The sequence below is a fragment of the Salvelinus alpinus genome, chromosome 28 (assembly GCF_045679555.1).
Source record: "Salvelinus alpinus chromosome 28, SLU_Salpinus.1, whole genome shotgun sequence".
In the NCBI taxonomy this organism is placed as follows: domain Eukaryota; kingdom Metazoa; phylum Chordata; class Actinopteri; order Salmoniformes; family Salmonidae; genus Salvelinus; species Salvelinus alpinus.
In genome coordinates, this window is record NC_092113.1 from 45,272,876 (window position 1) to 45,300,849 (window position 27,974).

The 27,974-nt window shown below is 39.8% G+C and overlaps 1 protein-coding gene across 1 annotated transcript in view; it reads right to left on the reverse strand.

Moving 5' to 3' along the window:
• Positions 1–27,974, reverse strand: part of LOC139557925 (filamin-A-like) — a 238,834-nt gene that overhangs the window by 85,763 nt on the left and 125,097 nt on the right. The window contains exons 11-21 of the mRNA XM_071373278.1: positions 26,791–26,927; positions 26,085–26,281; positions 25,646–25,759; positions 17,768–17,911; positions 17,218–17,341; positions 16,275–16,435; positions 6,305–6,395; positions 5,913–6,200; positions 4,500–4,612; positions 4,140–4,289; positions 3,729–4,047 (exon numbers count right to left, since the gene is read on the reverse strand). Of these exons, the coding sequence (XP_071229379.1) occupies positions 3,729–4,047; positions 4,140–4,289; positions 4,500–4,612; positions 5,913–6,200; positions 6,305–6,395; positions 16,275–16,435; positions 17,218–17,341; positions 17,768–17,911; positions 25,646–25,759; positions 26,085–26,281; positions 26,791–26,927 (1,838 nt within the window). The remainder of the gene's footprint in view (positions 1–3,728; positions 4,048–4,139; positions 4,290–4,499; positions 4,613–5,912; positions 6,201–6,304; positions 6,396–16,274; positions 16,436–17,217; positions 17,342–17,767; positions 17,912–25,645; positions 25,760–26,084; positions 26,282–26,790; positions 26,928–27,974) is intronic.

A 27,974-nucleotide genomic window follows, 5' to 3' on the forward strand; every position in this document is an offset into this window, starting at 1 on the left:
ACCTGTTGTATTCAGCATTTCACTGTAAGGTCTACTACACCTGTTGTATTCAGTATTTCACTGTGAGGTCTACTACACCTGTTGTATTCAGCATTTCACTGTAAGGTCTACTACACCTGTTGTATTCAGCATTTCACTGTAAGGTCTACTACACCTGTTGTATTCAGCATTTCACTGTGAGGTCTACTACACCTGTTGTATTCAGCACTTTACTGTGAGGTCTACACCTGTTGTATTCAGCATTTCACTGTGAGGTCTACTACACCTGTTGTATTCAGCATTTCACTGTAAGGTCTACCTACACCTGTTGTATTCAGCATTTCACTGTAAGGTCTACCTACACCTGTTGTATTCAGCATTTCACTGTAAGGTCTACCTACACCTGTTGTATTCAGCATTTCACTGTAAGGTCTACCTATACCTGTTGTATTCAGCATTTCACTGTAAGGTCTACCTACACCTGTTGTATTCAGCATTTCACTGTAAGGTCTACCTACACCTGTTGTATTCAGCATTTCACTGTGAGGTCTACTACACCTGTTGTATTCAGCATTTCACTGTAAGGTCTACTACACCTGTTGTATTCAGCATTTCACTGTACGGTCTACTACACCTGTTGTATTCAGCATTTCACTGTAAGGTCTACTACACCTGTTGTATACAGCATTTCACTGTGAGGTCTACTACACCTGTTGTATTCAGCATTTCACTGTAATTTCTACTACACCTGTTGTATTCAGCATTTCACTGTGAGGTCTACTACACCTGTTGTATTCAGCATTTCACTGTGAGGTCTACTACACCTGTTGTATTCAGCATTTAACTGTGAGGTCTACTACACCTGTTGTATTCAGCATTTCACTGTAAGGTCTACTACACCTGTTGTATTCAGCATTTCACTGTGAGGTCTACTACACCTGTTGTATTCAGCACTTCACTGTGAGGTCTACACCTGTTGTATTCAGCATTTAACTGTGAGGTCTACTACACCTGTTGTATTCAGCATTTCACTGTAAGGTCTACTACACCTGTTGTATTCAGCATTTCACTGTGAGGTCTACTACACATGTTGTATACAGCATTTCACTGTAAGGTCTACTACACCTGTTGTATTCAGCATTTCACTGTGAGGTCTACACCTGTTGTATTCAGCATTTCACTGTAAGGTCTACTACACCTGTTGTATTCAGCATTTCACTGTGAGGTCTACACCTGTTGTATTCAGCATTTCACTGTGAGGTCTACACCTGTTGTATTCAGCATTTCACTGTGAGGTCTACTACACCTGTTGTATTCAGCATTTCACTGTGAGGTCTACTACACCTGTTGTATTCAGCATTTCACTGTGAGGTCTACTACACCTGTTGTATTCAGCATTTCACTGTAAGGTCTACTACACCTGTTGTATTCAGCATTTCACTGTAAGGTCTACTACACCTGTTGTATTCAGCATTTCACTGTAAGGTCTACTACACCTGTTGTATTCAGCATTTCACTGTGAGGTCTACTACACCTGTTGTATTCAGCATTTCACTGTGAGGTCTACTACACCTGTTGTATTCGGCATTTCACTGTGAGGTCTACTACACATGTTGTATTCAGCATTTCACTGTGAGGTCTACTACACCTGTTGTATTCAGCATTTCACTGTAAGGTCTACTACACCTGTTGTATTCAGCATTTCACTGTGAGGTCTACTACACCTGTTGTATTCAGCATTTCACTGTGAGGTCTACTACACATGTTGTATTCAGCATTTCACTGTAAGGTCTACACCTGTTGTATTCAGCATTTCACTGTAAGGTCTACACCTGTTGTATTCAGCATTTCACTGTGAGGTCTACTACACCTGTTGTATTCAGCATTTCACTGTGAGGTCTACTACACCTGTTGTATTCAGCATTTCACTGTAAGGTCTACTACACCTGTTGTATTCAGCATTTCACTGTAAGGTCTACTACACCTGTTGTATTCAGTATTTCACTGTGAGGTCTACTACACCTGTTGTATTCAGCATTTCACTGTAAGGTCTACTACACCTGTTGTATTCAGCATTTCACTGTAAGGTCTACTACACCTGTTGTATTCAGCATTTCACTGTAAGGTCTACTACACCTGTTGTATTCAGCATTTCACTGTAAGGTCTACTACACCTGTTGTATTCAGTATTTCACTGTGAGGTCTACTACACCTGTTGTATTCAGCATTTCACTGTAAGGTCTACTACACCTGTTGTATTCAGCATTTCACTGTAAGGTCTACTACACCTGTTGTATTCAGCATTTCACTGTAAGGTCTACTACACCTGTTGTATTCAGCATTTCACTGTGAGGTCTACTACACCTGTTGTATTCAGCATTTCACTGTAAGGTCTACTACACCTGTTGTATTCAGCATTTCACTGTAAGGTCTACTACACCTGTTGTATTCAGCATTTCACTGTAAGGTCTACTACACCTGTTGTATTCAGCATTTCACTGTAAGGTCTACTACACCTGTTGTATTCAGCATTTCACTGTGAGGTCTACTACACCTGTTGTATTCAGCATTTCACTGTAAGGTCTACTACACCTGTTGTATTCAGCATTTCACTGTAGGGTCTACTACACCTGTTGTATTCAGCATTTCACTGTAAGGTCTACTACACCTGTTGTATTCAGCATTTCACTGTAAGGTCTACTACACCTGTTGTATTCAGCATTTCACTGTGAGGTCTACTACACCTGTTGTATTCAGCATTTCACTGTAAGGTCTACTACACCTGTTGTATTCAGCATTTCACTGTGAGGTCTACTACACCTGTTGTATTCAGCCTTTCACTGTGAGGTCTCTACACCTGTTGTATTCAGCATTTCACAGTAAGGTCTACTACACCTGTTGTATTCAGCATTTCACTCTGAGGTCTACTACACCTGTTGTATTCAGCATTTCACTGAGGTCTACTACACCTGTTGTATTCAGCATTTCACTGTGAGGTCTATACATGTTGTATTCAGCATTTCACTGTAAGGTCTACTACACCTGTTGTATCTGGCGCATGTAACAAATACATTTTGATTTGATTTGAAATGCGGCAATTAAGATTTCAGTTTTGTTTACAATGTGCACATAAGCTGTAGTTGTTTTAACGGAATAGCTGTAGTTGTTTTAATGGAATAGCTGTAGTTGTTTTAATGGAATAGCTGTAGTTGTTTTAACGGAATAGCTGTAGCGAGTGCGCTGAGAGTCGTTTAGCAAGTTCAGGGAATGAGTGTTTTAATAAATAAACGCAAACTAAATACAAAACAAGAAACACAAACAACGCACAGACACTGGAACAGAAACAATAACGTCTGGGGAAGGAACCAAAGGGACATATTTATAGGGAACTACATGATTCCACATGTGTTATTTCATAGTTTCGATGTTTCACTATTATTCTACAATGTAGAAAATAGTAAAGAAAAACCCTTGCATGAGTAGGTGTGTCTAAACTTCTGACTGTATATCTATATTGTATGTATTCATTCTTGTTCACAGTGCAGACCATTAAGCAGACAGTTTTATCCAAAGCGACTTACAGTCATGCGTGCATACATTTTTTGTATTGGTGGTCCCGGGAATCGAACCCACTACCCTGGCGTTACAAGTGCCATGCTCTACTAACTGAGCTACAAAGGACCAGTTAATAGACCTGCAGGATATAACACAGGCTTAGTACAAGCCTAGGGGACAGAACACTCTCTGACCTTTGCCCTCTACTCCCGGTCCGAACACGCGGACTCCGCTGGTGTTGACCGCCGGCTCCACAGTCAGGCAGGCGGGGAAGTTGGGTACATCCTGCCCCCCGTAGCGGATGGTGAGGGTGTAGGAGCCGGGGTACAGGGGGATGTAGGTGATGGTGTAGGTTCCGTCTCCGTTGTCCTGGATGTGGACCTCTGCCTCTGTCCCGCTGTCACTGATGATCTCTATGGTCAGCTCAGCTGGACCTGCGCTGGTACAGTCCACCACAAACTCCCCAGTCCCTCCCACTTTGGCATGCTCCAAACCTGGGCCGGAACACTTCACCTGACAGACATGGGGGAAACAGGACATACAGGGTTAAGGGTCAGGGGTTAGAGATCCGGGGTTAGAGGTCAGCAGTTAGAGGTCGTGTTTACCTTGGTGGCATCGGTGGGGGGATAGGCGGTGGGGTTGAAGGGGGATCCTGGGATCGGAGCTCCGTCAAAGGTCAGCTCCACCTGGTATGGCCCCGCCTCCCAAGGGATAAACTTCACTTGACTGGTCTCTGGTTTAAGACCTGCCTCCACCTGAATAATCCGAATATTAATAACAACCTTCATCATTTTCTATTTGTAAAGCACCTTTCATCATTGGTTTTAGCAAAACATTTTTAACAATGAACATAAACTGTAATGAAGCTTTTAAAAATGCAACAAAGCATTTATAAACATATAATTGTAATGCAGTTTTTAAAAAGAGAGTTAAAAAAAAATTCAGCGATCAATCTACATCCCTACCTTGCTGGTGATAGGTTTCCCAGAAGGCCCTGTAACGTTGGCCCAGACTTTCCCCTGACCTCCTGCTCCTTCAGACTTCACAGTCACTTCCTGGTCCTTACCCACCGTCATCTCTACACAGATAGAGAAATAGAAGAGATAAAAGAGGAGAGATATAGAAGAGAAGAAATTGAGATATAGAAGAGAAGAGATATATATATGGAAGAGAAGAGATATAGAAAATATAGAGATATAGAAGAGAAGAAATTGAGATATAGAAGAGAAGAGATATATATATGGAAGAGAAGAGATATAGAAAATATAGAGATATAGAAGAGGAGAGAGAGATAGAAGAGGAGAGAGAGAGATATAGAAGAGGAGAGAGAGAGATAGAAGAGGAGAGAGAGAGATATAGAAGAGGAGAGAGAGAGATAGAAGAGGGGAGAGAGATATATAGAAGATAAGATATAAAGAGATTGAAGAGATAGAAGAGAAGAGATGAAGATATATAGAGGAGATAGAGAAGAGATAGAGAAGAGATAGAAGAGATATAGATAAAGAGGGGAAGAGATAGATTGAGGAATGTGAGGTGTGAGGCAGATATAAAGCATTAAGAGTGTGTGGAACTGTCCCTTATGTGTGTGATGCTAAAACATTTGAATTTGTCCCGGGCATATGTTTCCTCTTCCCACGTGAAAATACGACATGTTGCCAAGTTGACTTTCCTGGGTAGTCTAGCTCACGCTAAACTGGCTAACTAGTTTTTGCCCTAGGACTACATAGCTGATTCAAATAACTAACTTGTCATCAAGGGCAAAAACAAAAAGCACACCCAGGTTGGGGCCCAGGACCGAGTTTGAGAAACCCTGCAGTGGTGGGTGGTATATGGGGCTTTGGTGACAAAACGGATGGCACTGTGATAGATTACATCCAGTTGGCTGAGTAGAGTGAGTAAAATGCAAATTAATTACTTAAAAATCATACATTTTTTTTCGATTCCGTCTCTCACAATTGAAGTGTACCTATGATAAAAATTACAGACCTCTACATGCTTTGTAAGTAGGAAAACCTGCAAAATCGGTAGTGTTTCAAATACTTGTTCTCCCCACTTTATATACTATATCACTATCTATCTGAACTACATACTATACATTCTAAATATACTATATAACTATCTATCTACACTACATACTGTACTAAAAAAAACTACATACACTGCATTCTATATACAGTTGAAGTCGGAAGTTTACATACACTTAGGTTGGAGTCATTAAAACTCATTTTTCAACCACTCCACAAAGTGCACAATTGGCCCAGCGTCTTTCGTGTTTGGCCATGGAAGGCTGTCATTGTAAATAAGAATTTGTTCTTAATTGACTTGCCTAGTTAATGAAAATAAAAAAATAGTATTTTTTATTTTTATAGTGTACATACTATCACCTAGTCCAGCCACTTGTATCTTGCTGAGGTCAAGGCTTGGTGCCACGGGGATGGAGAAGGGACTCTTGGGAATAGAATCTCCTCCGTAGGTGAGTGCCACTCCCAGAACACCCTGCTGGACAGGGGTGTACTTGACCGTATGGGTGTTATCAGGGTTGTTGATGATCTCAAATTCCTTGACCGTCTCTCCTTTACCCGGGCCGGAGAACACAGCGTCCAGCTTGGCTTTACCTGCGGCCTTGGTGTTTACTGTGAAGTGGGTCGGCTTGGCCAACTCCACACCTGGACGAGAGAAAAGAGGAGGGGAGAGAGGCCATGGAACAGGCAAGGGTTAATTATCTCTGGTGGATGAAAAGGTGAGTGTGTACCGTGTGTGTGTGACTCACCACTATGGTTGAGTCCTGGTCCCTCGGCCTTGACCTTGCTGGCGTCATGTGACGGGTCAACTTTGATCCTGATGGGAGTCATGGGAATGGTCTGGAACGCAGAGAGGCATACGACTCATTCTAACCTCACTAACGTTTTCAGAAGTGAAGAAAATGGCGGAAAATATTCAGCCGAAGTCTGACGACAGCGGATACAAATTCATTGCTTTAACTAATTATGACAAATGTTAAGAAACTTTTGAGCAAAGTAGTAAAGTAATGACTTTGTAATAAAGTAATGAATTTTCAAATAAGTTATGTGTAATGTTATGTTGGAAGACAAATTGTTAGCTACGCTATCCTAACAAACCGCATAGCATTACAGCAGTATGTACCGGTGTGTTAGCTAGTTACCTAACGAGTAACGTTAACGTTAGTTGGCTACTAATACATCAGACTTGCCAGGAAGTATATTAACTATAATATAACTAACTACCCAACGCTTATTGACTTGATTATTCATGTCGTTCTTAGCTAAGTGGTATATTCATTGTGCGTTCTCAATGGACATTGTTCATTCTGGCTATCTACTCCAATTTCGCAGCACTCTCGTCTGAGTGTGCCAGAGGGCAGAATAACTGACACATTTTACGAAAACAGCCTAACCAGCTCTGCTAGGGTGAGTAAAATGGTCAGAGTGAGCTGTTCTCTCATATGTGTCTGGAAGTAGCTAGCCTACATTAGCCAGTTAGCTTGGGTGGCTGACTGCTGTTGTGAGGTCAGAACGCTCTGATCAACCCTCCTCCTCAACCAGAGTGTCCAGTGTGTTCTCAGATCAACCCTACTCCTCAACCAGAGTGTCCAGTGTGTTCTCAGATCAACCCTACTCCTCAACCAGAGTGTCCAGTGTGTTCTCAGATCAACCCTACTCCTCAACCAGAGTGTCCAGTGTGTTCTCAGATCAACCCTACTCCTCAGCCAGAGCGTCCAGTGTGCGCTCTGAACGCTCCGAGAGCGAATCACTCTGAATTTACGAATGGACAATTTGACAACTCTCTGAGTTTACAAACACCCAGAGTACACTCTGGCATTTCAGATTGAATTTACAAACACACTCGTAGTAAATCAAATCAAATTTTATTTGTCACATACACATGGTTAGCAGATGTTAATGCGAGTGTAGCGAAATGCTTGTGCTTCTAGTTCCGAAGTATACTGTAGTATAAACCAGCCTTTAGTCTTGACATTTTTGGTTGTTTAGTACATAGCCTCACATGTGAATCCTTAAAGAGAAGGGTGGGGCTAAACCTTAAGAGGGCGTGAACGATGCTGAATGGGTGGAGACAAAGAAGAGCTCTCCAGTAGGTAACAAAACACTCATGGGCCATTTTCTCAAAAGTTTAGCAATTTTCAAAGCAGAATTACTTGCGCATTGTTCCTCAACTGTAGTTTATGATACACCATTTTCTAGCTAAGAGTCTCTACTTCTATCCAACGTAAAAAACACAATTTCAAATGTTGCTACGTAAGACCAAATCGAGCCGGTCGGTCACATATACACACACGATGTTGTAGTAGTTGAGTCCGCTTTTTCAAATGCACCTACAGTATTATTTAACTAGCCATGCTGATGTGTAACACTAACTACCTACTGTATTATTTAACTAGCCATGCTAATGTGTAACACTAACTACCTACTGTATTATGTAACTAGCCATGCTGATGTGTAACACTAACTAACTACCTACTGTATTATTTAACTAGCCATGCTGATGTGTAACACTAACTAGCTACCTACTGTATTATTTAACTAGCCATGCTGATGTGTAACACTAACTAACTACCTACTGTATTATTTAACTAGCCATGCTGATGTGTAACACTAACTAACTACCTACTGTATTATTTAACTAGCCATGCTGATGTGTAACACTAACTACCTACTGTATTATTTAACTAGCCATGCTGATGTGTAACACTAACTACCTACTGTATTATTTAACTAGCCATGCTGATGTGTAACACTAACTACCTACTGTATTATTTAACTAGCCATGCTGATGTGTAACACTAACTACCTACTGTATTATTTAACTAGCCATGCTAATGTGTAACACTAACTACCTACTGTATTATTTAACTAGCCATGCTGATGTGTAACACTAGCTAACTACCTACTGTATTATTTAACTAGCCATGCTGATGTGTAACACTAACTAACTACCTACTGTATTATTTAACTAGCCATGCTGATGTGTAACACTAACTACCTACTGTATTATTTAACTAGCCATGCTGATGTGTAACACTAACTACCTACTGTATTATTTAACTAGCCATGCTGATGTGTAACACTAACTACCTACTGTATTATTTAACTAGCCATGCTAATGTGTAACACTAACTACCTACTGTATTATTTAACTAGCCATGCTGATGTGTAACACTAACTACCTACTGTATTATTTAACTAGCCATGCTGATGTGTAACACTAACTACCTACTGTATTATTTAACTAGCCATGCTGATGTGTAACACTAGCTAACTACCTACTGTATTATTTAACTAGCCATGCTGATGTGTAACACTAACTACCTACTGTATTATTTAACTAGCCATGCTGATGTGTAACACTAACTACCTACTGTATTATTTAACTAGCCATGCTGATGTGTAACACTAACTAACTACCTACTGTATTATTTAACTAGCCATGCTGATGTGTAACACTAACTAACTACCTACTGTATTATTTAACTAGCCATGCTGATGTGTAACACTAACTAACTACCTACTGTATTATTTAACTAGCCATGCTGATGTGTAACACTAACTAACTACCTACTGTATTATTTAACTAGCCATGCTGATGTGTAACACTAACTACCTACTGTATTATTTAACTAGCCATGCTGATGTGTAACACTAACTACCTACTGTATTATTTAACTAGCCATGCTGATGTGTAACACTAACTACCTACTGTATTATTTAACTAGCCATGCTGATGTGTAACACTAACTACCTACTGTATTATTTAACTAGCCATGCTGATGTGTAACACTAGCTAACTACCTACTGTATTATTTAACTAGCCATGCTGATGTGTAACACTAACTAACTACCTACTGTATTATTTAACTAGCCATGCTGATGTGTAACACTAACTACCTACTGTATTATTTAACTAGCCATGCTGATGTGTAACACTAACTACCTACTGTATTATTTAACTAGCCATGCTGATGTGTAACACTAACTACCTACTGTATTATTTAACTAGCCATGCTAATGTGTAACACTAACTACCTACTGTATTATTTAACTAGCCATGCTGATGTGTAACACTAACTACCTACTGTATTATGTAACTAGCCATGCTGATGTGTAACACTAACTAACTACCTACTGTATTATTTAACTAGCCATGCTGATGTGTAACACTAGCTAACTACCTACTGTATTATTTAACTAGCCATGCTGATGTGTAACACTAACTAACTACCTACTGTATTATTTAACTAGCCATGCTGATGTGTAACACTAACTAACTACCTACTGTATTATTTAACTAGCCATGCTGATGTGTAACACTAACTACCTACTGTATTATTTAACTTGCCATGCTGATGTGTAACACTAACTAACTACTGTATTATTTAACTAGCCATGCTAATGTGTAACACTAACTACCTACTGTATTATTTAACTAGCCATGCTGATGTGTAACACTAACTAACTACCTACTGTATTATTTAACTAGCCATGCAGATGTGTAACACTAGCTAACTACCTACTGTATTATTTAACTAGCCATGCTGATGTGTAACACTAGCTAACTACCTACTGTATTATTTAACTAGCCATGCTGATGTGTAACACTAACTAACTACCTACTGTATTATTTAACTAGCCATGCTGATGTGTAACACTAGCTAACTACCTACTGTATTATTTAACTAGCCATGCTGATGTGTAACACTAACTAACTACCTACTGTATTATTTAACTAGCCATGCTGATGTGTAACACTAGCTAACTACCTACTGTATTATTTAACTAGCCATGCTGATGTGTAACACTAGCTAACTAACTACTGTATTATTTAACTAGCCATGCTGATGTGTAACACTAGTTACCTACTGTATTATTTAACTAGCCATGCTAATGTGTAACACTAACTACCTACTGTATTATTTAACTAGCCATGCTGATGTGTAACACTAGCTAACTACCTACTGTATTATTTAACTAGCCATGCTAATGTGTAACACTAACTACCTACTGTATTATTTAACTAGCCATGCTGATGTGTAACACTAGCTAACTACCTACTGTATTATTTAACTAGCCATGCTGATGTGTAACACTAACTACCTACTGTATTATTTAACTAGCCATGCTGATGTGTAACACTAACTACCTACTGTATTATTTAACTAGCCATGCTGATGTGTAACACTAACTACCTACTGTATTATTTAACTAGCCATGCTGATGTGTAACACTAACTACCTACAGTATTATTTAACTAGCCATGCTAATGTGTAACACTAGCTAACTACCTACTGTATTATTTAACTAGCTAGGCTGATGTGTAACACTAACTACTTACTGTATTATTTAACTAGCCATGCTAATGTGTAACACTAGCTAACTACCTACTGTATTATTTAACTAGCCATGCTGATGTGTAACACTAACTACCTACTGTATTATTTAACTAGCCATGCTGATGTGTAACACTAACTACCTACTGTATTATTTAACTAGCCATGCTGATGTGTAACACTAACTACCTACTGTATTATTTAACTAGCCATGCTGATGTGTAACACTAACTACCTACGGTATTATTTAACTAGCCATACTGATGTGTAACACTAACTACCTACTGTATTATTTAACTAGCCATGCTGATGTGTAACACTAACTAACTACCTACTGTATTATTTAACTAGCCATGCTGATGTGTAACACTACTAACTACCTACTGTATTATTTAACTAGCCATGCTGATGTGTAACACTAGCTAACTACCTACTGTATTATTTAACTAGCCATGCTGATGTGTAACACTAACTACCTACTGTATTATTTAACTAGCCATGCTGATGTGTAACACTAACTACCTACTGTATTATTTAACTAGCCATGCTGATGTGTAACACTAACTACCTACTGTATTATTTAACTAGCCATCCTGATGTGTAACACTAACTAACTACTCTAATATTTAACTAGCCATGCTGATGTGTAACACTAACTACCTACTGTATTATTTAACTAGCCATGCTGATGTGTAACACTAACTACCTACTGTATTATTTAAGTAGCCATGCTGATGTGTAACACTAGCTAACTACCTACTGTATTATTTAACTAGCCATGCTGATGTGTAACACTAACTAACTACCTACTGTATTATTTAACTAGCCATGCTGATGTGTAACACTAACTACCTACTGTATTATTTAACTAGCCATGCTGATGTGTAACACTAATACTACCTACTGTATTATTTAACTAGCCATGCTGATGTGTAACACTAACTACCTACTGTATTATTTAACTAGCCATGCTAATGTGTAACACTAACTACCTACTGTATTATTTAACTAGCCATGCTGATGTGTAACACTAACTACCTACTGTATTATTTAACTAGCCATGCTGATGTGTAACACTAACTACCTACTGTATTATTTAACTAGCCATGCTGATGTGTAACACTAGCTAACTACCTACTGTATTATTTAACTAGCCATGCTGATGTGTAACACTAACTACCTACTGTATTATTTAACTAGCCATGCTGATGTGTAACACTAACTAACTACCTACTGTATTATTTAACTAGCCATGCTGATGTGTAACACTAACTACCTACTGTATTATTTAACTAGCCATGCTGATGTGTAACACTAACTAACTACTGTATTATTTAACTAGCCATGCTAATGTGTAACACTAACTACCTACTGTATTATTTAACTAGCCATGCTGATGTGTAACACTAACTAACTACCTACTGTATTATTTAACTAGCCATGCTGATGTGTAACACTAGCTAACTACCTACTGTATTATTTAACTAGCCATGCTGATGTGTAACACTAGCTAACTACCTACTGTATTATTTAACTAGCCATGCTGATGTGTAACACTAACTACCTACTGTATTATTTAACTAGCCATGCTGATGTGTAACACTAGCTAACTACCTACTGTATTATTTAACTAGCCATGCTGATGTGTAACACTAACTAACTACCTACTGTATTATTTAACTAGCCATGCTGATGTGTAACACTAGCTAACTACCTACTGTATTATTTAACTAGCCATGCTGATGTGTAACACTAGCTAACTAACTACTGTATTATTTAACTAGCCATGCTGATGTGTAACACTAGTTACCTACTGTATTATTTAACTAGCCATGCTAATGTGTAACACTAACTACCTACTGTATTATTTAACTAGCCATGCTGATGTGTAACACTAGCTAACTACCTACTGTATTATTTAACTAGCCATGCTAATGTGTAACACTAACTACCTACTGTATTATTTAACTAGCCATGCTGATGTGTAACACTAGCTAACTACCTACTGTATTATTTAACTAGCCATGCTGATGTGTAACACTAACTACCTACTGTATTATTTAACTAGCCATGCTGATGTGTAACACTAACTACCTACTGTATTATTTAACTAGCCATGCTGATGTGTAACACTAACTACCTACTGTATTATTTAACTAGCCATGCTGATGTGTAACACTAACTACCTACAGTATTATTTAACTAGCCATGCTAATGTGTAACACTAGCTAACTACCTACTGTATTATTTAACTAGCTAGGCTGATGTGTAACACTAACTACTTACTGTATTATTTAACTAGCCATGCTAATGTGTAACACTAGCTAACTACCTACTGTATTATTTAACTAGCCATGCTGATGTGTAACACTAACTACCTACTGTATTATTTAACTAACCATGCTGATGTGTAACACTAACTACCTACTGTATTATTTAACTAGCCATGCTGATGTGTAACACTAACTACCTACTGTATTATTTAACTAGCCATGCTGATGTGTAACACTAACTACCTACTGTATTATTTAACTAGCCATACTGATGTGTAACACTAACTACCTACTGTATTATTTAACTAGCCATGCTGATGTGTAACACTAACTAACTACCTACTGTATTATTTAACTAGCCATGCTGATGTGTAACACTAGCTAACTACCTACTGTATTATTTAACTAGCCATGCTGATGTGTAACACTAGCTAACTACCTACTGTATTATTTAACTAGCCATGCTGATGTGTAACACTAACTACCTACTGTATTATTTAACTAGCCATGCTGATGTGTAACACTAACTACCTACTGTATTATTTAACTAGCCATGCTGATGTGTAACACTAACTACCTACTGTATTATTTAACTAGCCATGCTGATGTGTAACACTAACTACCTACTGTATTATTTAACTAGCCATGCTGATGTGTAACACTAACTACCTACTGTATTATTTAACTAGCCATGCTGATGTGTAACACTAACTACCTACTGTATTATTTAACTAGCCATGCTGATGTGTAACACTAGCTAACTACCTACTGTATTATTTAACTAGCCATGCTGATGTGTAACACTAACTACCTACTGTATTATTTAACTAGCCATGCTGATGTGTAACACTAACTAACTACCTACTGTATTATTTAACTAGCCATGCTGATGTGTAACACTAACTACCTACTGTATTATTTAACTAGCCATGCTGATGTGTAACACTAACTAACTACTGTATTATTTAACTAGCCATGCTAATGTGTAACACTAACTACCTACTGTATTATTTAACTAGCCATGCTGATGTGTAACACTAACTAACTACCTACTGTATTATTTAACTAGCCATGCTGATGTGTAACACTAGCTAACTACCTACTGTATTATTTAACTAGCCATGCTGATGTGTAACACTAGCTAACTACCTACTGTATTATTTAACTAGCCATGCTGATGTGTAACACTAACTACCTACTGTATTATTTAACTAGCCATGCTGATGTGTAACACTAGCTAACTACCTACTGTATTATTTAACTAGCCATGCTGATGTGTAACACTAACTAACTACCTACTGTATTATTTAACTAGCCATGCTGATGTGTAACACTAGCTAACTACCTACTGTATTATTTAACTAGCCATGCTGATGTGTAACACTAGCTAACTAACTACTGTATTATTTAACTAGCCATGCTGATGTGTAACACTAGTTACCTACTGTATTATTTAACTAGCCATGCTAATGTGTAACACTAACTACCTACTGTATTATTTAACTAGCCATGCTGATGTGTAACACTAGCTAACTACCTACTGTATTATTTAACTAGCCATGCTAATGTGTAACACTAACTACCTACTGTATTATTTAACTAGCCATGCTGATGTGTAACACTAGCTAACTACCTACTGTATTATTTAACTAGCCATGCTGATGTGTAACACTAACTACCTACTGTATTATTTAACTAGCCATGCTGATGTGTAACACTAACTACCTACTGTATTATTTAACTAGCCATGCTGATGTGTAACACTAACTACCTACTGTATTATTTAACTAGCCATGCTGATGTGTAACACTAACTACCTACAGTATTATTTAACTAGCCATGCTAATGTGTAACACTAGCTAACTACCTACTGTATTATTTAACTAGCTAGGCTGATGTGTAACACTAACTACTTACTGTATTATTTAACTAGCCATGCTAATGTGTAACACTAGCTAACTACCTACTGTATTATTTAACTAGCCATGCTGATGTGTAACACTAACTACCTACTGTATTATTTAACTAACCATGCTGATGTGTAACACTAACTACCTACTGTATTATTTAACTAGCCATGCTGATGTGTAACACTAACTACCTACTGTATTATTTAACTATCCATGCTGATGTGTAACACTAACTACCTACTGTATTATTTAACTAGCCATACTGATGTGTAACACTAACTACCTACTGTATTATTTAACTAGCCATGCTGATGTGTAACACTAACTAACTACCTACTGTATTATTTAACTAGCCATGCTGATGTGTAACACTAACTACCTACTGTATTATTTAACTAGCCATGCTGATGTGTAACACTAGCTAACTACCTACTGTATTATTTAACTAGCCATGCTGATGTGTAACACTAACTACCTACTGTATTATTTAACTAGCCATGCTGATGTGTAACACTAACTACCTACTGTATTATTTAACTAGCCATGCTGATGTGTAACACTAACTACCTACTGTATTATTTAACTAGCCATCCTGATGTGTAACACTAACTAACTACTCTAATATTTAACTAGCCATGCTGATGTGTAACACTAACTACCTACTGTATTATTTAACTAGCCATGCTGATGTGTAACACTAACTACCTACTGTATTATTTAACTAGCCATGCTGATGTGTAACACTAACTACCTACTGTATTATTTAACTAGCCATGCTGATGTGTAACACTAACTACCTACTGTATTATTTAACTAGCCATCCTGATGTGTAACACTAACTAACTACTCTAATATTTAACTAGCCATGCTGATGTGTAACACTAACTACCTACTGTATTATTTAACTAGCCATGCTGATGTGTAGGGACTTGGGACTCAACTTTGACTCAAGTATACAGACGCCAGACTTAGTAAGGGTAGGGACTTGACACTGACTCGAGGTCTAGTGAACAGCATGCATACTATACAAACACTACACACCAACACTTTACACACACACACACACACACACACACACACACACACACACACACACACACACACACACACACACACACACACACACACACACACACACACACACACACACACACACACACACACACACACACACACACACACACACACACTCCCCACCTGGTCAGCGAACAGCACCATGATGGTGTAGCTACCAGCGCCGGGCGGGGTGTATTTAACAGTAAACGTGTCGTTGTCGTTCCTGATGATGTCGAAGTCGATGTCTGCCTCCGCCGGTCCCACCACACCTGGAGAGCACTTTATACCTATACTGATGTCACCTGGGGGGCACACACACGCACACACACAGTTAATACACCTGGAGAGCACTTTATACTTATACTGATGTCACCTGGGGGGCACACACACGCACACACACAGTTAATACACCTGGAGAGCACTTTATACCTATACTGATGTCACCTGGGGGGCACACACACGCACACACACAGTTAATACACCTGGAGAGCACTTTATACCTATACTGATGTCCCCTGGAACGCACACACACGCACAAACACACACACACAGTTAATACACCTGGAGAGCACTTTATACCTATACTGATGTCCCCTGGAACGCACACACACGCACAAACACACACACACAGTTAATACACCTGGAGAGCACTTTATACCTATACTGATGTCCCCTGGAACGCACACACACGCACAAACACACACACACAGTTAATACACCTGGCGAAGATACCAGTGGAATTCAAATGTTTGCTTCCAGTGTCATAAACATAAAAACATCTGTTTCCATATTGTGCATATTATGAACTGGGGCCTTTGTAGGTCAGTTGGTAGAGCATAGAGCTTGTAACGCCAGGGTAGTGGGTTCGATTCCCGGGGCCACCCATACGTAAAATGTATGCAAGCATAACTGTAAGTCACTTTGGATAAAAGCGTATGCTAAATGGCATAATATTATGATGTATTATTGTTTCTTTTTCATTAGACACATTCCTTCTAAATCCGTGAGGGAAAGTGAACGAGTGCACACTTTAAGGAGAAGGGAAGAGCATCAGAAAGGGGCTGGTGTAGTGTAAAGGTCTTACCTTGTCCCGCCTCAGCACAGTCCACAGTGAAGGATGTTGGTTCAAAAGCCTTCAGCCCTGTTTTAGCCACACCAGGACCTGATACCTTCACCTTGTTAGGGTGGCAGCCTGCCCCGATACTCATCTACACACACAACACACACAATGAAAAAAATGTAGAAATGATTAGGGAGGGAGAGAGGAAAATAAGTTTGTATGAGCGGGTAAAACTGAAGTCCCCATTTAACAGTTTGTATGAGCAGGTAAAGCTGAAGTCTCCATTTAACAGTTTGTATGAGCGGGTAAAACTGAAGTCTCCATTTAACAGTTTGTATGAGCAGGTAAAGCTGAAGTCTCCATTTAACAGTTTGTATGAGCAGGTAAAGCTGAAGTCTCCATTTAACAGTTTGTATGTGCAGGTAAAGCTGAAGTCTCCATTTAACAGTTTGTATGTGCAGGTAAAGCTGAAGTCTCCATTTAACAGTTTGTATGTGCAGGTAAAACTGAAGTCCCCATTTAACAGTTTGTTAATGTCCCCGTTGTTCATAGAAACCTGTAAGTATGCGCTCACCCTGAAAGGACTGTCCGGTATGTTGACCCCGCCCCAAGACACCATGATGGTGTGTTTGAGGGGTTTCTTGGGGGTGTAACTGCAGGTATACGTCCCATTACCATTATCCTTCAGCTGGACATCTACTGGGGTACCCTCACAATCCTAGAGAGAGAACGAGAGAGAGATGGGGAGAGGTAGACCCTTAGTGTCATCACCATCCTAGAGAGAGAACGAGAGAGAGATGGGGAGAGATATACCCTTAGTGTCATCACCATCCTAGAGAGAGAATGAGAGAGAGATGGGGAGAGATTGACCCTTATTGTCATCACCATCCTAGGGAGAGAACGAGAGACAGATGGGGAGAGGTAGACCCTTAGTGTCATCACCATCCTAGGGAGAGAACGAGAGAGAGATGGGGAGAGGTAGACCCTTAGTGTCATCACCATCCTAGAGAGAGAACGAGAGAGAGAGAGAGATGGGGAGAGATATACCCTTACTGTCATCACCATCCTAGAGAGAGAACGAGAGAGAGATGGGGAGAGATATACCCTTAGTGTCATCACCATCCTAGAGAGAGAACGAGAGAGAGAGAGATGGGGAGAGATAGACCCTTAGTGTCATCACCATCCTAGAGAGAGAATGAGAGAGTGATGGGGGGAGAGAGATTGACCCTTAGTGTCATCACCATCCTAGAGAGAGAATGAGAGAGTGAGAGATGGGGAGAGGTATACCCTTATTGTCATCACCATCCTAGAGAGAGAATGAGAGATTTGGGGGGAGAGAGATTGACTCTTAACTTCATGGCTAAAAAGGCTGTGCCTCGTTCGTCAGTCCTGGTTTCGTAAATGAACTGGTCCTTCTAGCATGAATACTGTACCACATGGTGATGTTAATGTTATATAACTGTCATGAATACTGTACCACATGGTGATGTTATATAACTGTCATGAATACTGTACCACATGGTGATGTTAATGTTATATAACTGTCATGAATACTGTACCACATGGTGATGTTATATAACTGTCATGAATACTGTACCACATGGTGATGTTAATGTTATATTACTGTCATGAATACTGTACCACATGGTGATGTTATATAACTGTCATGAATACTGTACCACATGGTGATGTTAATGTTATATTACTGTCATGAATACTGTACCACATGGTGATGTTATATAACTGTCATGAATACTGTACCACATGGTGATGTTATATAACTGTCATGAATACTGTACCACATGGTGATGTTAATGTTATATAACTGTCATGAATACTGCACCATATGGTGATGTTATATAACTGTCATGAATACTGTACCACATGGTGATGTTAATGTTATATAACTGTCATGAATACTGTACCACATGGTGATGTTATATAACTGTCATGAATACTGTACCACATATAACTGTCATGGTGATGTTATATAACTGTAATGAATACTGTACCACATGGTGATGTTAATGTTATATTACTGTCATGAATACTGTACCACATGGTGATGTTATATAACTGTCATGAATACTGTACCACATGGTGATGTTATATAACTGTCATGAATACTGTACCACATGGTGATGTTATATAACTGTCATGAATACTGTACCACATGGTGATGTTATATAACTGTCATGAATACTGTACCACATGGTGATGTTATATAACTGTCATGAATACTGTACCACATGGTGATGTTAATGTTATATAACTGTCATGAATACTGTACCACATGGTGATGTTATATAACTGTCATGAATACTGTACCACATGGTGATGTTAATGTTATATAACTGTCATGAATACTGTACCACATGGTGATGTTATATAACTGTCATGAATACTGTACCACATGGTGATGTTAATGTTATATAACTGTCATGAATACTGCACCACATGGTGATGTCGTGAATACTGTGCCACATGGTTTGAGTTTGAGTTTGAGTTTATTTTTATTTTTACAGGGACAGTGCACATTAATCAACGTTTCAGTAAAAGTGCCGGTTTTAGCCAGCCGGCTAATTTTCAACCGCAGTCCCTGGGCAGGTTATTAAAAACAATTACAATATAGACAATAGCAACATAGAACAAGCAAGACATAGCAACATAGGACAAGCAAGACATAGCATACAGACAGAGCAACATAGGACAAGCAAGACGTAGCATACAGACAGAGCAACATAGAACAAAAAGCAGCAAGACAAAATTCATAAAGGCAACAAAGTGTTTCCACACCTCACAAGTTACAGACAACAGACATGGAAAGCGGCAACACACAGCTAGGGACCATGTTCACAAATCTGACTGACCTTTAGCCATGTCTTCAAGCATTTTGTGAAAGTGTGATATGTGGTGCAGTTATGTGTGTCTGATGGCAGTGTATTCCAGACATGGGAAGCTCTCACAGAGAATGCAGATTTACTAAAGGTGCTTTTCCTTAGGGGAACTATACAGTCACCTCTCATGGCAGACCTTGTAGATCTGCTGCCATATGTTTGGGTTTTCTGTTTAACAAAAATACTGAGTGGAGGGGGAGCCAAGCCATTTAGGATCTTGAATACAAGACATGCGTCGGTGTATTGCACAAGATTTTCCCAACTCAAGAGCTCATGCTTTCTGAGGATGTAACAGTGATGATGGCTATTGGGCTTCCTATCAAGCACTTTGAGAGCCTGTTTGTAGACAGACTGAATAGGTTTTAATGTTGTACAGCAAGCTTGGGCCCAACTAGTCAAGCAGTATGTTAAGTGGGGGAGTATCATAGATTTGAAGTACAGTTTTGCTACCTCTGTAGTCAAACAATTTCGTATAAATCGGAAATTAGCTAGGTTGAATTTGGCTATTTGAATTATTATTAATTATTTGAGGTACTTAAAATCGGATACCACCTGGAGCTTCTCCCCTGACACGTAGACATCTGGCTCAGTAGCATCTGTTGCCCTCTTTGTGAAGAACATGCAAACAGTTTTTTTCATATTGAGATGCAAACACGAGTCACTGAGCCACTTTGTAACCTGGACCATTACAGTAGTGAGTTCTTGTGCAGCTTGTTGTTTGCTCTTTGCATGCACATATATCACTGTATCATCTGCATACATTTGAACTTCAGACCCAGTACAGACAGAAGGCAGATCATTAATGTACAGGCTGAACAGGAGGGGCCCCAGTATTGACCCTTGGGGCACGCCCACATCATAGCTGAGAGTGGGCGACAGCTCATTGCTCACTCTGACACACTGATGGTGTTAATGGTGATGGTGATGTTAACACATGGTGATGTTAATGTTATATAACTGTCATGAATACTGTACCACATGGTGATGTTATATAACTGTCATGAATACTGTACCACATGGTGATGTTATATAACTGTCATGAATACTGTACCACATGGTGATGTTATATAACTGTCATGAATACTGCACCACATGGTGATGTTATATAACTGTCATGAATACTGTACCACATGGTGATGTTATATAACTGTCATGAATACTGTACCACATGGTGATGTTATATAACTGTCATGAATACTGTACCACATGGTGATGTTATATAACTGTCATGAATACTGTACCACATGGTGATGTTAATGTTATATAACTGTCATGAATACTGTACCACATGGTGATGTTAATGTTATATAACTGTCATGAATACTGTACCACATGGTGATGTTATATAACTGTCATGAATAACATCACCATGTCAGCTCGAGCATTCGAACCAGCGACTTTCAAGATGTCGAAATAGGATATTATAGAAGACAGAAATGCATAAAAAGTAACCCTAATATAGTGTACCTCATGTTCTGAATTCACCCTAGTAACCCTAATATAGCGTCCCACTTTTTCTGAATTCACCCTAATAACCCTAATATAGTGTACCTCATGTTCTGAATTCACCCTAGTAACCCTAATATAGTGACCCACTTTTTCTGAATTCACCCTAATAACCCTAATATAGTGTACCTCATGTTCTGAATTCACCCTAGTAACCCTAATATAGTGACCCACTTTTTCTGAATTCACCCTAATAACCCTAATATAGTGTACCTCATGTTCTGAATTCACCCTAGTAACCCTAATATAGTGACCCACTTTTTCTGAATTCACCCTAATAACCCGTATATAGTGTACCTCATGTTCTGAATTCACCATAATTACCCTAATATAGTGTCCCACTTTTTCTGAATTCACCCTAATAACCCTAATATAGTGACCCACTTTTTCTGAATTCACCCTAATAACCCTAATATAGTGTACCTCATGTTCTGAATTCACCCTAATAACCCTAATATAGTGACCCACTTTTTATGAATTCACCCTAATAACCCTAATATAGTGACCCACTTTTTCTGAATTCACCCTAATAACCCTAATATAGTGACCCACTTTTTCTGAATTCACCCTAATAACCCTAACATAGTGTACCTCATGTTCTGAATTCACCCTAGTAACCCTAATATAGTGACCCACTTTTTCTGAATTCACCCTAATAACCCTAATATAGTGTACCTCATGTTCTGAATTCACCCTAGTAACCCTAATATAGTGACCCACTTTTTCTGAATTCACCCTAATAACCCTAATATAGTGTACCTCATGTTCTGAATTCACCCTAGTAACCCTAATATAGTGACCCACTTTTTCTGAATTCACCCTAATAACCCTAATATAGTGTACCTCATGTTCTGAATTCACCCTAGTAACCCTAATATAGTGACCCACTTTTTCTGAATTCACCCTAACAACCCTAATATAGTGTACCTCATGTTCTGAATTCACCCTAGTAACCCTAATATAGTGACCCACTTTTTCTGAATTCACCCTAATAACCCTTATATAGTGTACCTCATGTTCTGAATTCACCCTAATTACCCTAATATAGTGTCCCACTTTTTCTGAATTCACCCTAATAACCCTAATATAGTGACCCACTTTTTCTGAATTCACCCTAATAACCCTAATATAGTGTACCTCATGTTCTGAATTCACCCTAATAACCCTAATATAGTGACCCACTTTTTCTGAATTCACCCTAATAACCCTAATATAGTGACCCACTTTTTCTGAATTCACCCTAATAACCCTAATATAGTGTACGTCATTTTCTGAATTCACCCTAATAACCCTAATATAGTGTCCCACTTGTTCTGAATTCACCCTAATAACCCTAATATAGCGTCCCACTTGTTCTGAATTCACCCTAGTAACCCTAATATAGTGACCCACTTTTTCTGAATTCACCCTAATAACCCTAATATAGTGTACCTCATGTTCTGAATTCACCCTAGTAACCCTAATATAGTGACCCACTTTTTCTGAATTCACCCTAATAACCCTAATATAGTGTACCTCATGTTCTGAATTTACCCTAGTAACCCTAATATAGTGACCCACTTTTTCTGAATTCACCCTAATAACCCTAATATAGTGTACCTCATGTTCTGAATTCACCCTAGTAACCCTAATATAGTGTCCCACTTGTTCTGAATTCACCCCAATAACCCTAATATAGTGTACCTCATGTTCTGAATTCACCCTAATAACCCTAATATAGTGCCCCACCTTTTCTGAATTCACCCTAATAACCCTAATATAGTGTCCCACTTGTTCTGAATTCACCCTAATAACCCTAATATAGTGACCCACTTTTTCTGAATTCACCCTAATAACCCTAATATAGTGACCCACTTTTTCTGAATTCACCCTAATAACCCTAATATAGTGTACGTCATTTTCTGAATTCACCCTAATAACCCTAATATAGTGTCCCACTTGTTCTGAATTCACCCTAGTAACCCTAATATAGTGACCCACTTTTTCTGAATTCACCCTAATAACCCTAATATAGTGTACCTCATGTTCTGAATTCACCCTAGTAACCCTAATATAGTGACCCACTTTTTCTGAATTCACCCTAATAACCCTAACATAGTGTACCTCATGTTCTGAATTCACCCTAGTAACCCTAATATAGTGACCCACTTTTTCTGAATTCACCCTAATAACCCTAACATAGTGTACCTCATGTTCTGAATTCACCCTAGTAACCCTAATATAGTGACCCACTTTTTCTGAATTCACCCTAATAACCCTAATATAGTGTACCTCATGTTCTGAATTCACCCTAGTAACCCTAATATAGTGACCCACTTTTTCTGAATTCACCCTAATAACCCTAATATAGTGTACCTCATGTTCTGAATTCACCCTAGTAACCCTAATATAGTGACCCACTTTTTCTGAATTCACCCTAATAACCCTAATATAGTGTACCTCATGTTCTGAATTCACCCTAGTAACCCTAATATAGTGACCCACTTTTTCTGAATTCACCCTAATAACCCTTATATAGTGTACCTCATGTTCTGAATTCACCCTAATTACCCTAATATAGTGTCCCACTTTTTCTGAATTCACCCTAATAACCCTAATATAGTGACCCACTTTTTCTGAATTCACCCTAATAACCCTAATATAGTGTACCTCATGTTCTGAATTCACCCTAATAACCCTAATATAGTGACCCACTTTTTCTGAATTCACCCTAATAACCCTAATATAGTGACCCACTTTTTCTGAATTCACCCTAATAACCCTAATATAGTGTACGTCATTTTCTGAATTCACCCTAATAACCCTAATATAGTGTCCCACTTGTTCTGAATTCACCCTAATAACCCTAATATAGCGTCCCACTTGTTCTGAATTCACCCTAGTAACCCTAATATAGTGACCCACTTTTTCTGAATTCACCCTAATAACCCTAATATAGTGTACCTCATGTTCTGAATTCACCCTAATAACCCTAATATAGTGACCCACTTTTTCTGAATTCACCCTAATAACCCTAACATAGTGTACCTCATGTTCTGAATTCACCCTAGTAACCCTAATATAGTGACCCACTTTTTCTGAATTCACCCTAATAACCCTAATATAGTGTACCTCATGTTCTGAATTCACCCTAATAACCCTAATATAGTGTCCCACTTGTTCTGAATTCACCCTAATAACCCTAATATAGCGTCCCACTTGTTCTGAATTCACCCTAGTAACCCTAATATAGTGACCCACTTTTTCTGAATTCACCCTAATAACCCTAATATAGTGTACCTCATGTTCTGAATTCACCCTAGTAACCCTAATATAGTGACCCACTTTTTCTGAATTCACCCTAATAACCCTAACATAGTGTACCTCATGTTCTGAATTCACCCTAGTAACCCTAATATAGTGACCCACTTTCCTGAATTCACCCTAATAACCCTAATATAGTGTACCTCATGTTCTGAATTCAGCCTAGTAACCCTAATATAGTGACCCACTTTTTCTGAATTCACCCTAATAACCCTAATATAGTGTACCTCATGTTCTGAATTCACCCTAGTAACCCTAATATAGTGTCCCACTTGTTCTGAATTCACCCCAATAACCCTAATATAGTGTACCTCATGTTCTGAATTCACCCTAATAACCCTAATATAGTGACCCACTTTTTCTGAATTCACCCTAGTAACCCTAATATAGTGTCCCACTTGTTCTGAATTCACCCTAATAACCCTAATATAGTGTCCCACTTGTTCTGAATTCACCCTAATAACCCTAATATAGTGTACCTCATGTTCTGAATTCACCCTAATAACCCTAATATAGTGTACCTCATGTTCTGAATTCACCCTAATAACCCCAATATAGTGTACCTCATGTTCTGAATTCACCCTAATAACCCTAATATAGTGTACCTCATGTTCTGAATTCACCCTAATAACCTTAACCCTAATATATGTCAAGTATAAACTTGACAGAGTACTCAGGATCATTATTTCAGTTTGCGTTGCGAATGTAAGGGATAAATTAAGCTTTAGTCTACTAGGCACACGTACCTGTGCCAGGATCCTGAGAGGGGCTTTGCCTCCTAGTTTGGCGTCGACGGTGAACTCAGTCCGTTTGCCCACAGCTAGACCACTACTCTGTAGACCTGGACCATGCACCTTCACCTACACACACACACACACACCACACACACACACACACACACCACACACACCACACACACACACACACACACACACACACCACACACACACACACACACACACACGTTATAAATTGTATACACACGTGAACAAAGCACAGCACAAAGCACAGCACAGATTTATATATCCACACAGACACGCACACAAACAACCACACACATATGAACAACAAAGTCATCTACACACACACCTTATCAGGGTAGAAGTCCTTGTTTGGAGCAGCAGTGATTTAACACACCTTATCAGGGTAGAAGTCCTTGTTTGGAGCAGCAGTGATTTAACACACCTTATCAGGGTAGAAGTCCTTGTTTGGAGCAGCAGTGATGTCAGCCATGAAGGGAGAGTGCTGGATGTCCTCGTTGTTACAGAGCACATGCACCGCGTACTCTCCTGCTTCCATTGGCCAGTACCGCACGTCAGATGACCCGTCGCCCTTATCATCACACTCGATCTTCGCCTGGGACGGGCCCTCCACCGAGAAACCTGGACACACACACACCTTCTGATCAGGACACACACACCTTCTGATCAGGACACACACCTTCTGATCAGGACACACACACCTTCTGATCAGGACACACACCTTCTGATCAGGACACACACCTTCTGATCAGGACACACACCTTCTGATCAGAACACACACACACCTTCTGATCAGGACACACACCTTCTGATCAGGACACACAGGGTCTGATCAGGACACACACCTTCTGATCAGGACACACACCTTCTGATCAGGACACACACCTTCTGATCAGGACACACACCTTCTGATCAGGACACACACCTTCTGATCAGAACACACACCTTCTGATCAGAACACACACCTTCTGATCAGGACACACAGGGTCTGTGTGTGTGTGTGTGTGTGTGTGTGTGTGTGTGTGTGTGTGTGTGTGTGTGTGTGTGTGTGTGTGTGTGTGTGTGTGTGTGTGTGTGTGTGTGTGTGTGTGTGTGTGTGTGTGTGTGTGTGTGTGTGTGTGTGCACTTACCCAGTGTTCCCACGTTGTCTCCGACGGCCTCGACCACGAAGTCGGCAGATTTACCCATAATGCCGGTCTCCAGGCCAGGCCCCCAGGCACGCACATTCTGTGGCCCTGCCTCCGAACCAATCTTCACCTCCAACGGGCTACAACCCGGAAGTGATATCATCAGTTAGCGACCGCATTACAGCATCATCAGTCAGCGACAGCATTACAGCATCATCAGTCAGCGACAGCATTACAGCATCATCAGTCAGCGACAGCATTACAGCATCATCAGTCAGCGACCACATTACAGCATCATCAGTCAGCGACAGCATTACAGCATCATCAGTCAGCGACATCATTACAGCATCATCAGTCAGCGACAGCATTACAGCATCATCAGTTAGCGACAGCATTACAGCATCATCAGTCAGCGACATCATTACAGCATCATCAGTCTGCGACAGCATTACAGCATCATCAGTCAGCGACATCATTACAGCATCATCAGTCAGCGACATCATTACAGCATCATCAGTCAGCGACATCATTACAGCATCATCAGTCAGCGTTACCTGGGGGATGTGTGTTACCTGGGGGGATGTGTGTTACCTGGGGGATGTGTTGTGTGTGTTACCTGGGGGGATGTGTTGTGTGTGTTACCTGGGGGGATGTGTGTTACCTGGGGGGATGTGTTACCGGGGGGGGATGTGTGTTACCTGGGGGGAATGTGTTACCGGGGGGGGATGTGTGTTATCTGGGGGGATGTGTGTTACCTGGAGGGATGTGTGTTACCTGGGGGGATGTGTGTTACCTGGGGGGATGTGTTACCTGGGGGGATGTGTGTTACCTGGGGGATGTGTTGTGTGTGTTACCTGGGGGGATGTGTGTTACCTGGGGGGATGTGTTACCAGGGGGGATGTGTTACCTGGGGGGATGTGTTATCTGGGGGGATGTGTTACCTGGGGGGATGTGTGTTACCTGGGGGGATGTGTTACCTGGGGGGATGTGTTACCTGGGGGGATGTGTTACCTAGGGGGATGTGTTACCTGGGGGGATGTGTGTTACCTGGGGGGATGTGTGTTACCTGGGGGGATGTGTGTTACCTGGGGGGATGTGTGTTACCTGGGGGGATGTGTTACCTGGGGGGATGTGTGTTACCTGGGGGGATGTGTGTTACCTGGGGGGATGTGTGTTACCTGGGGGGA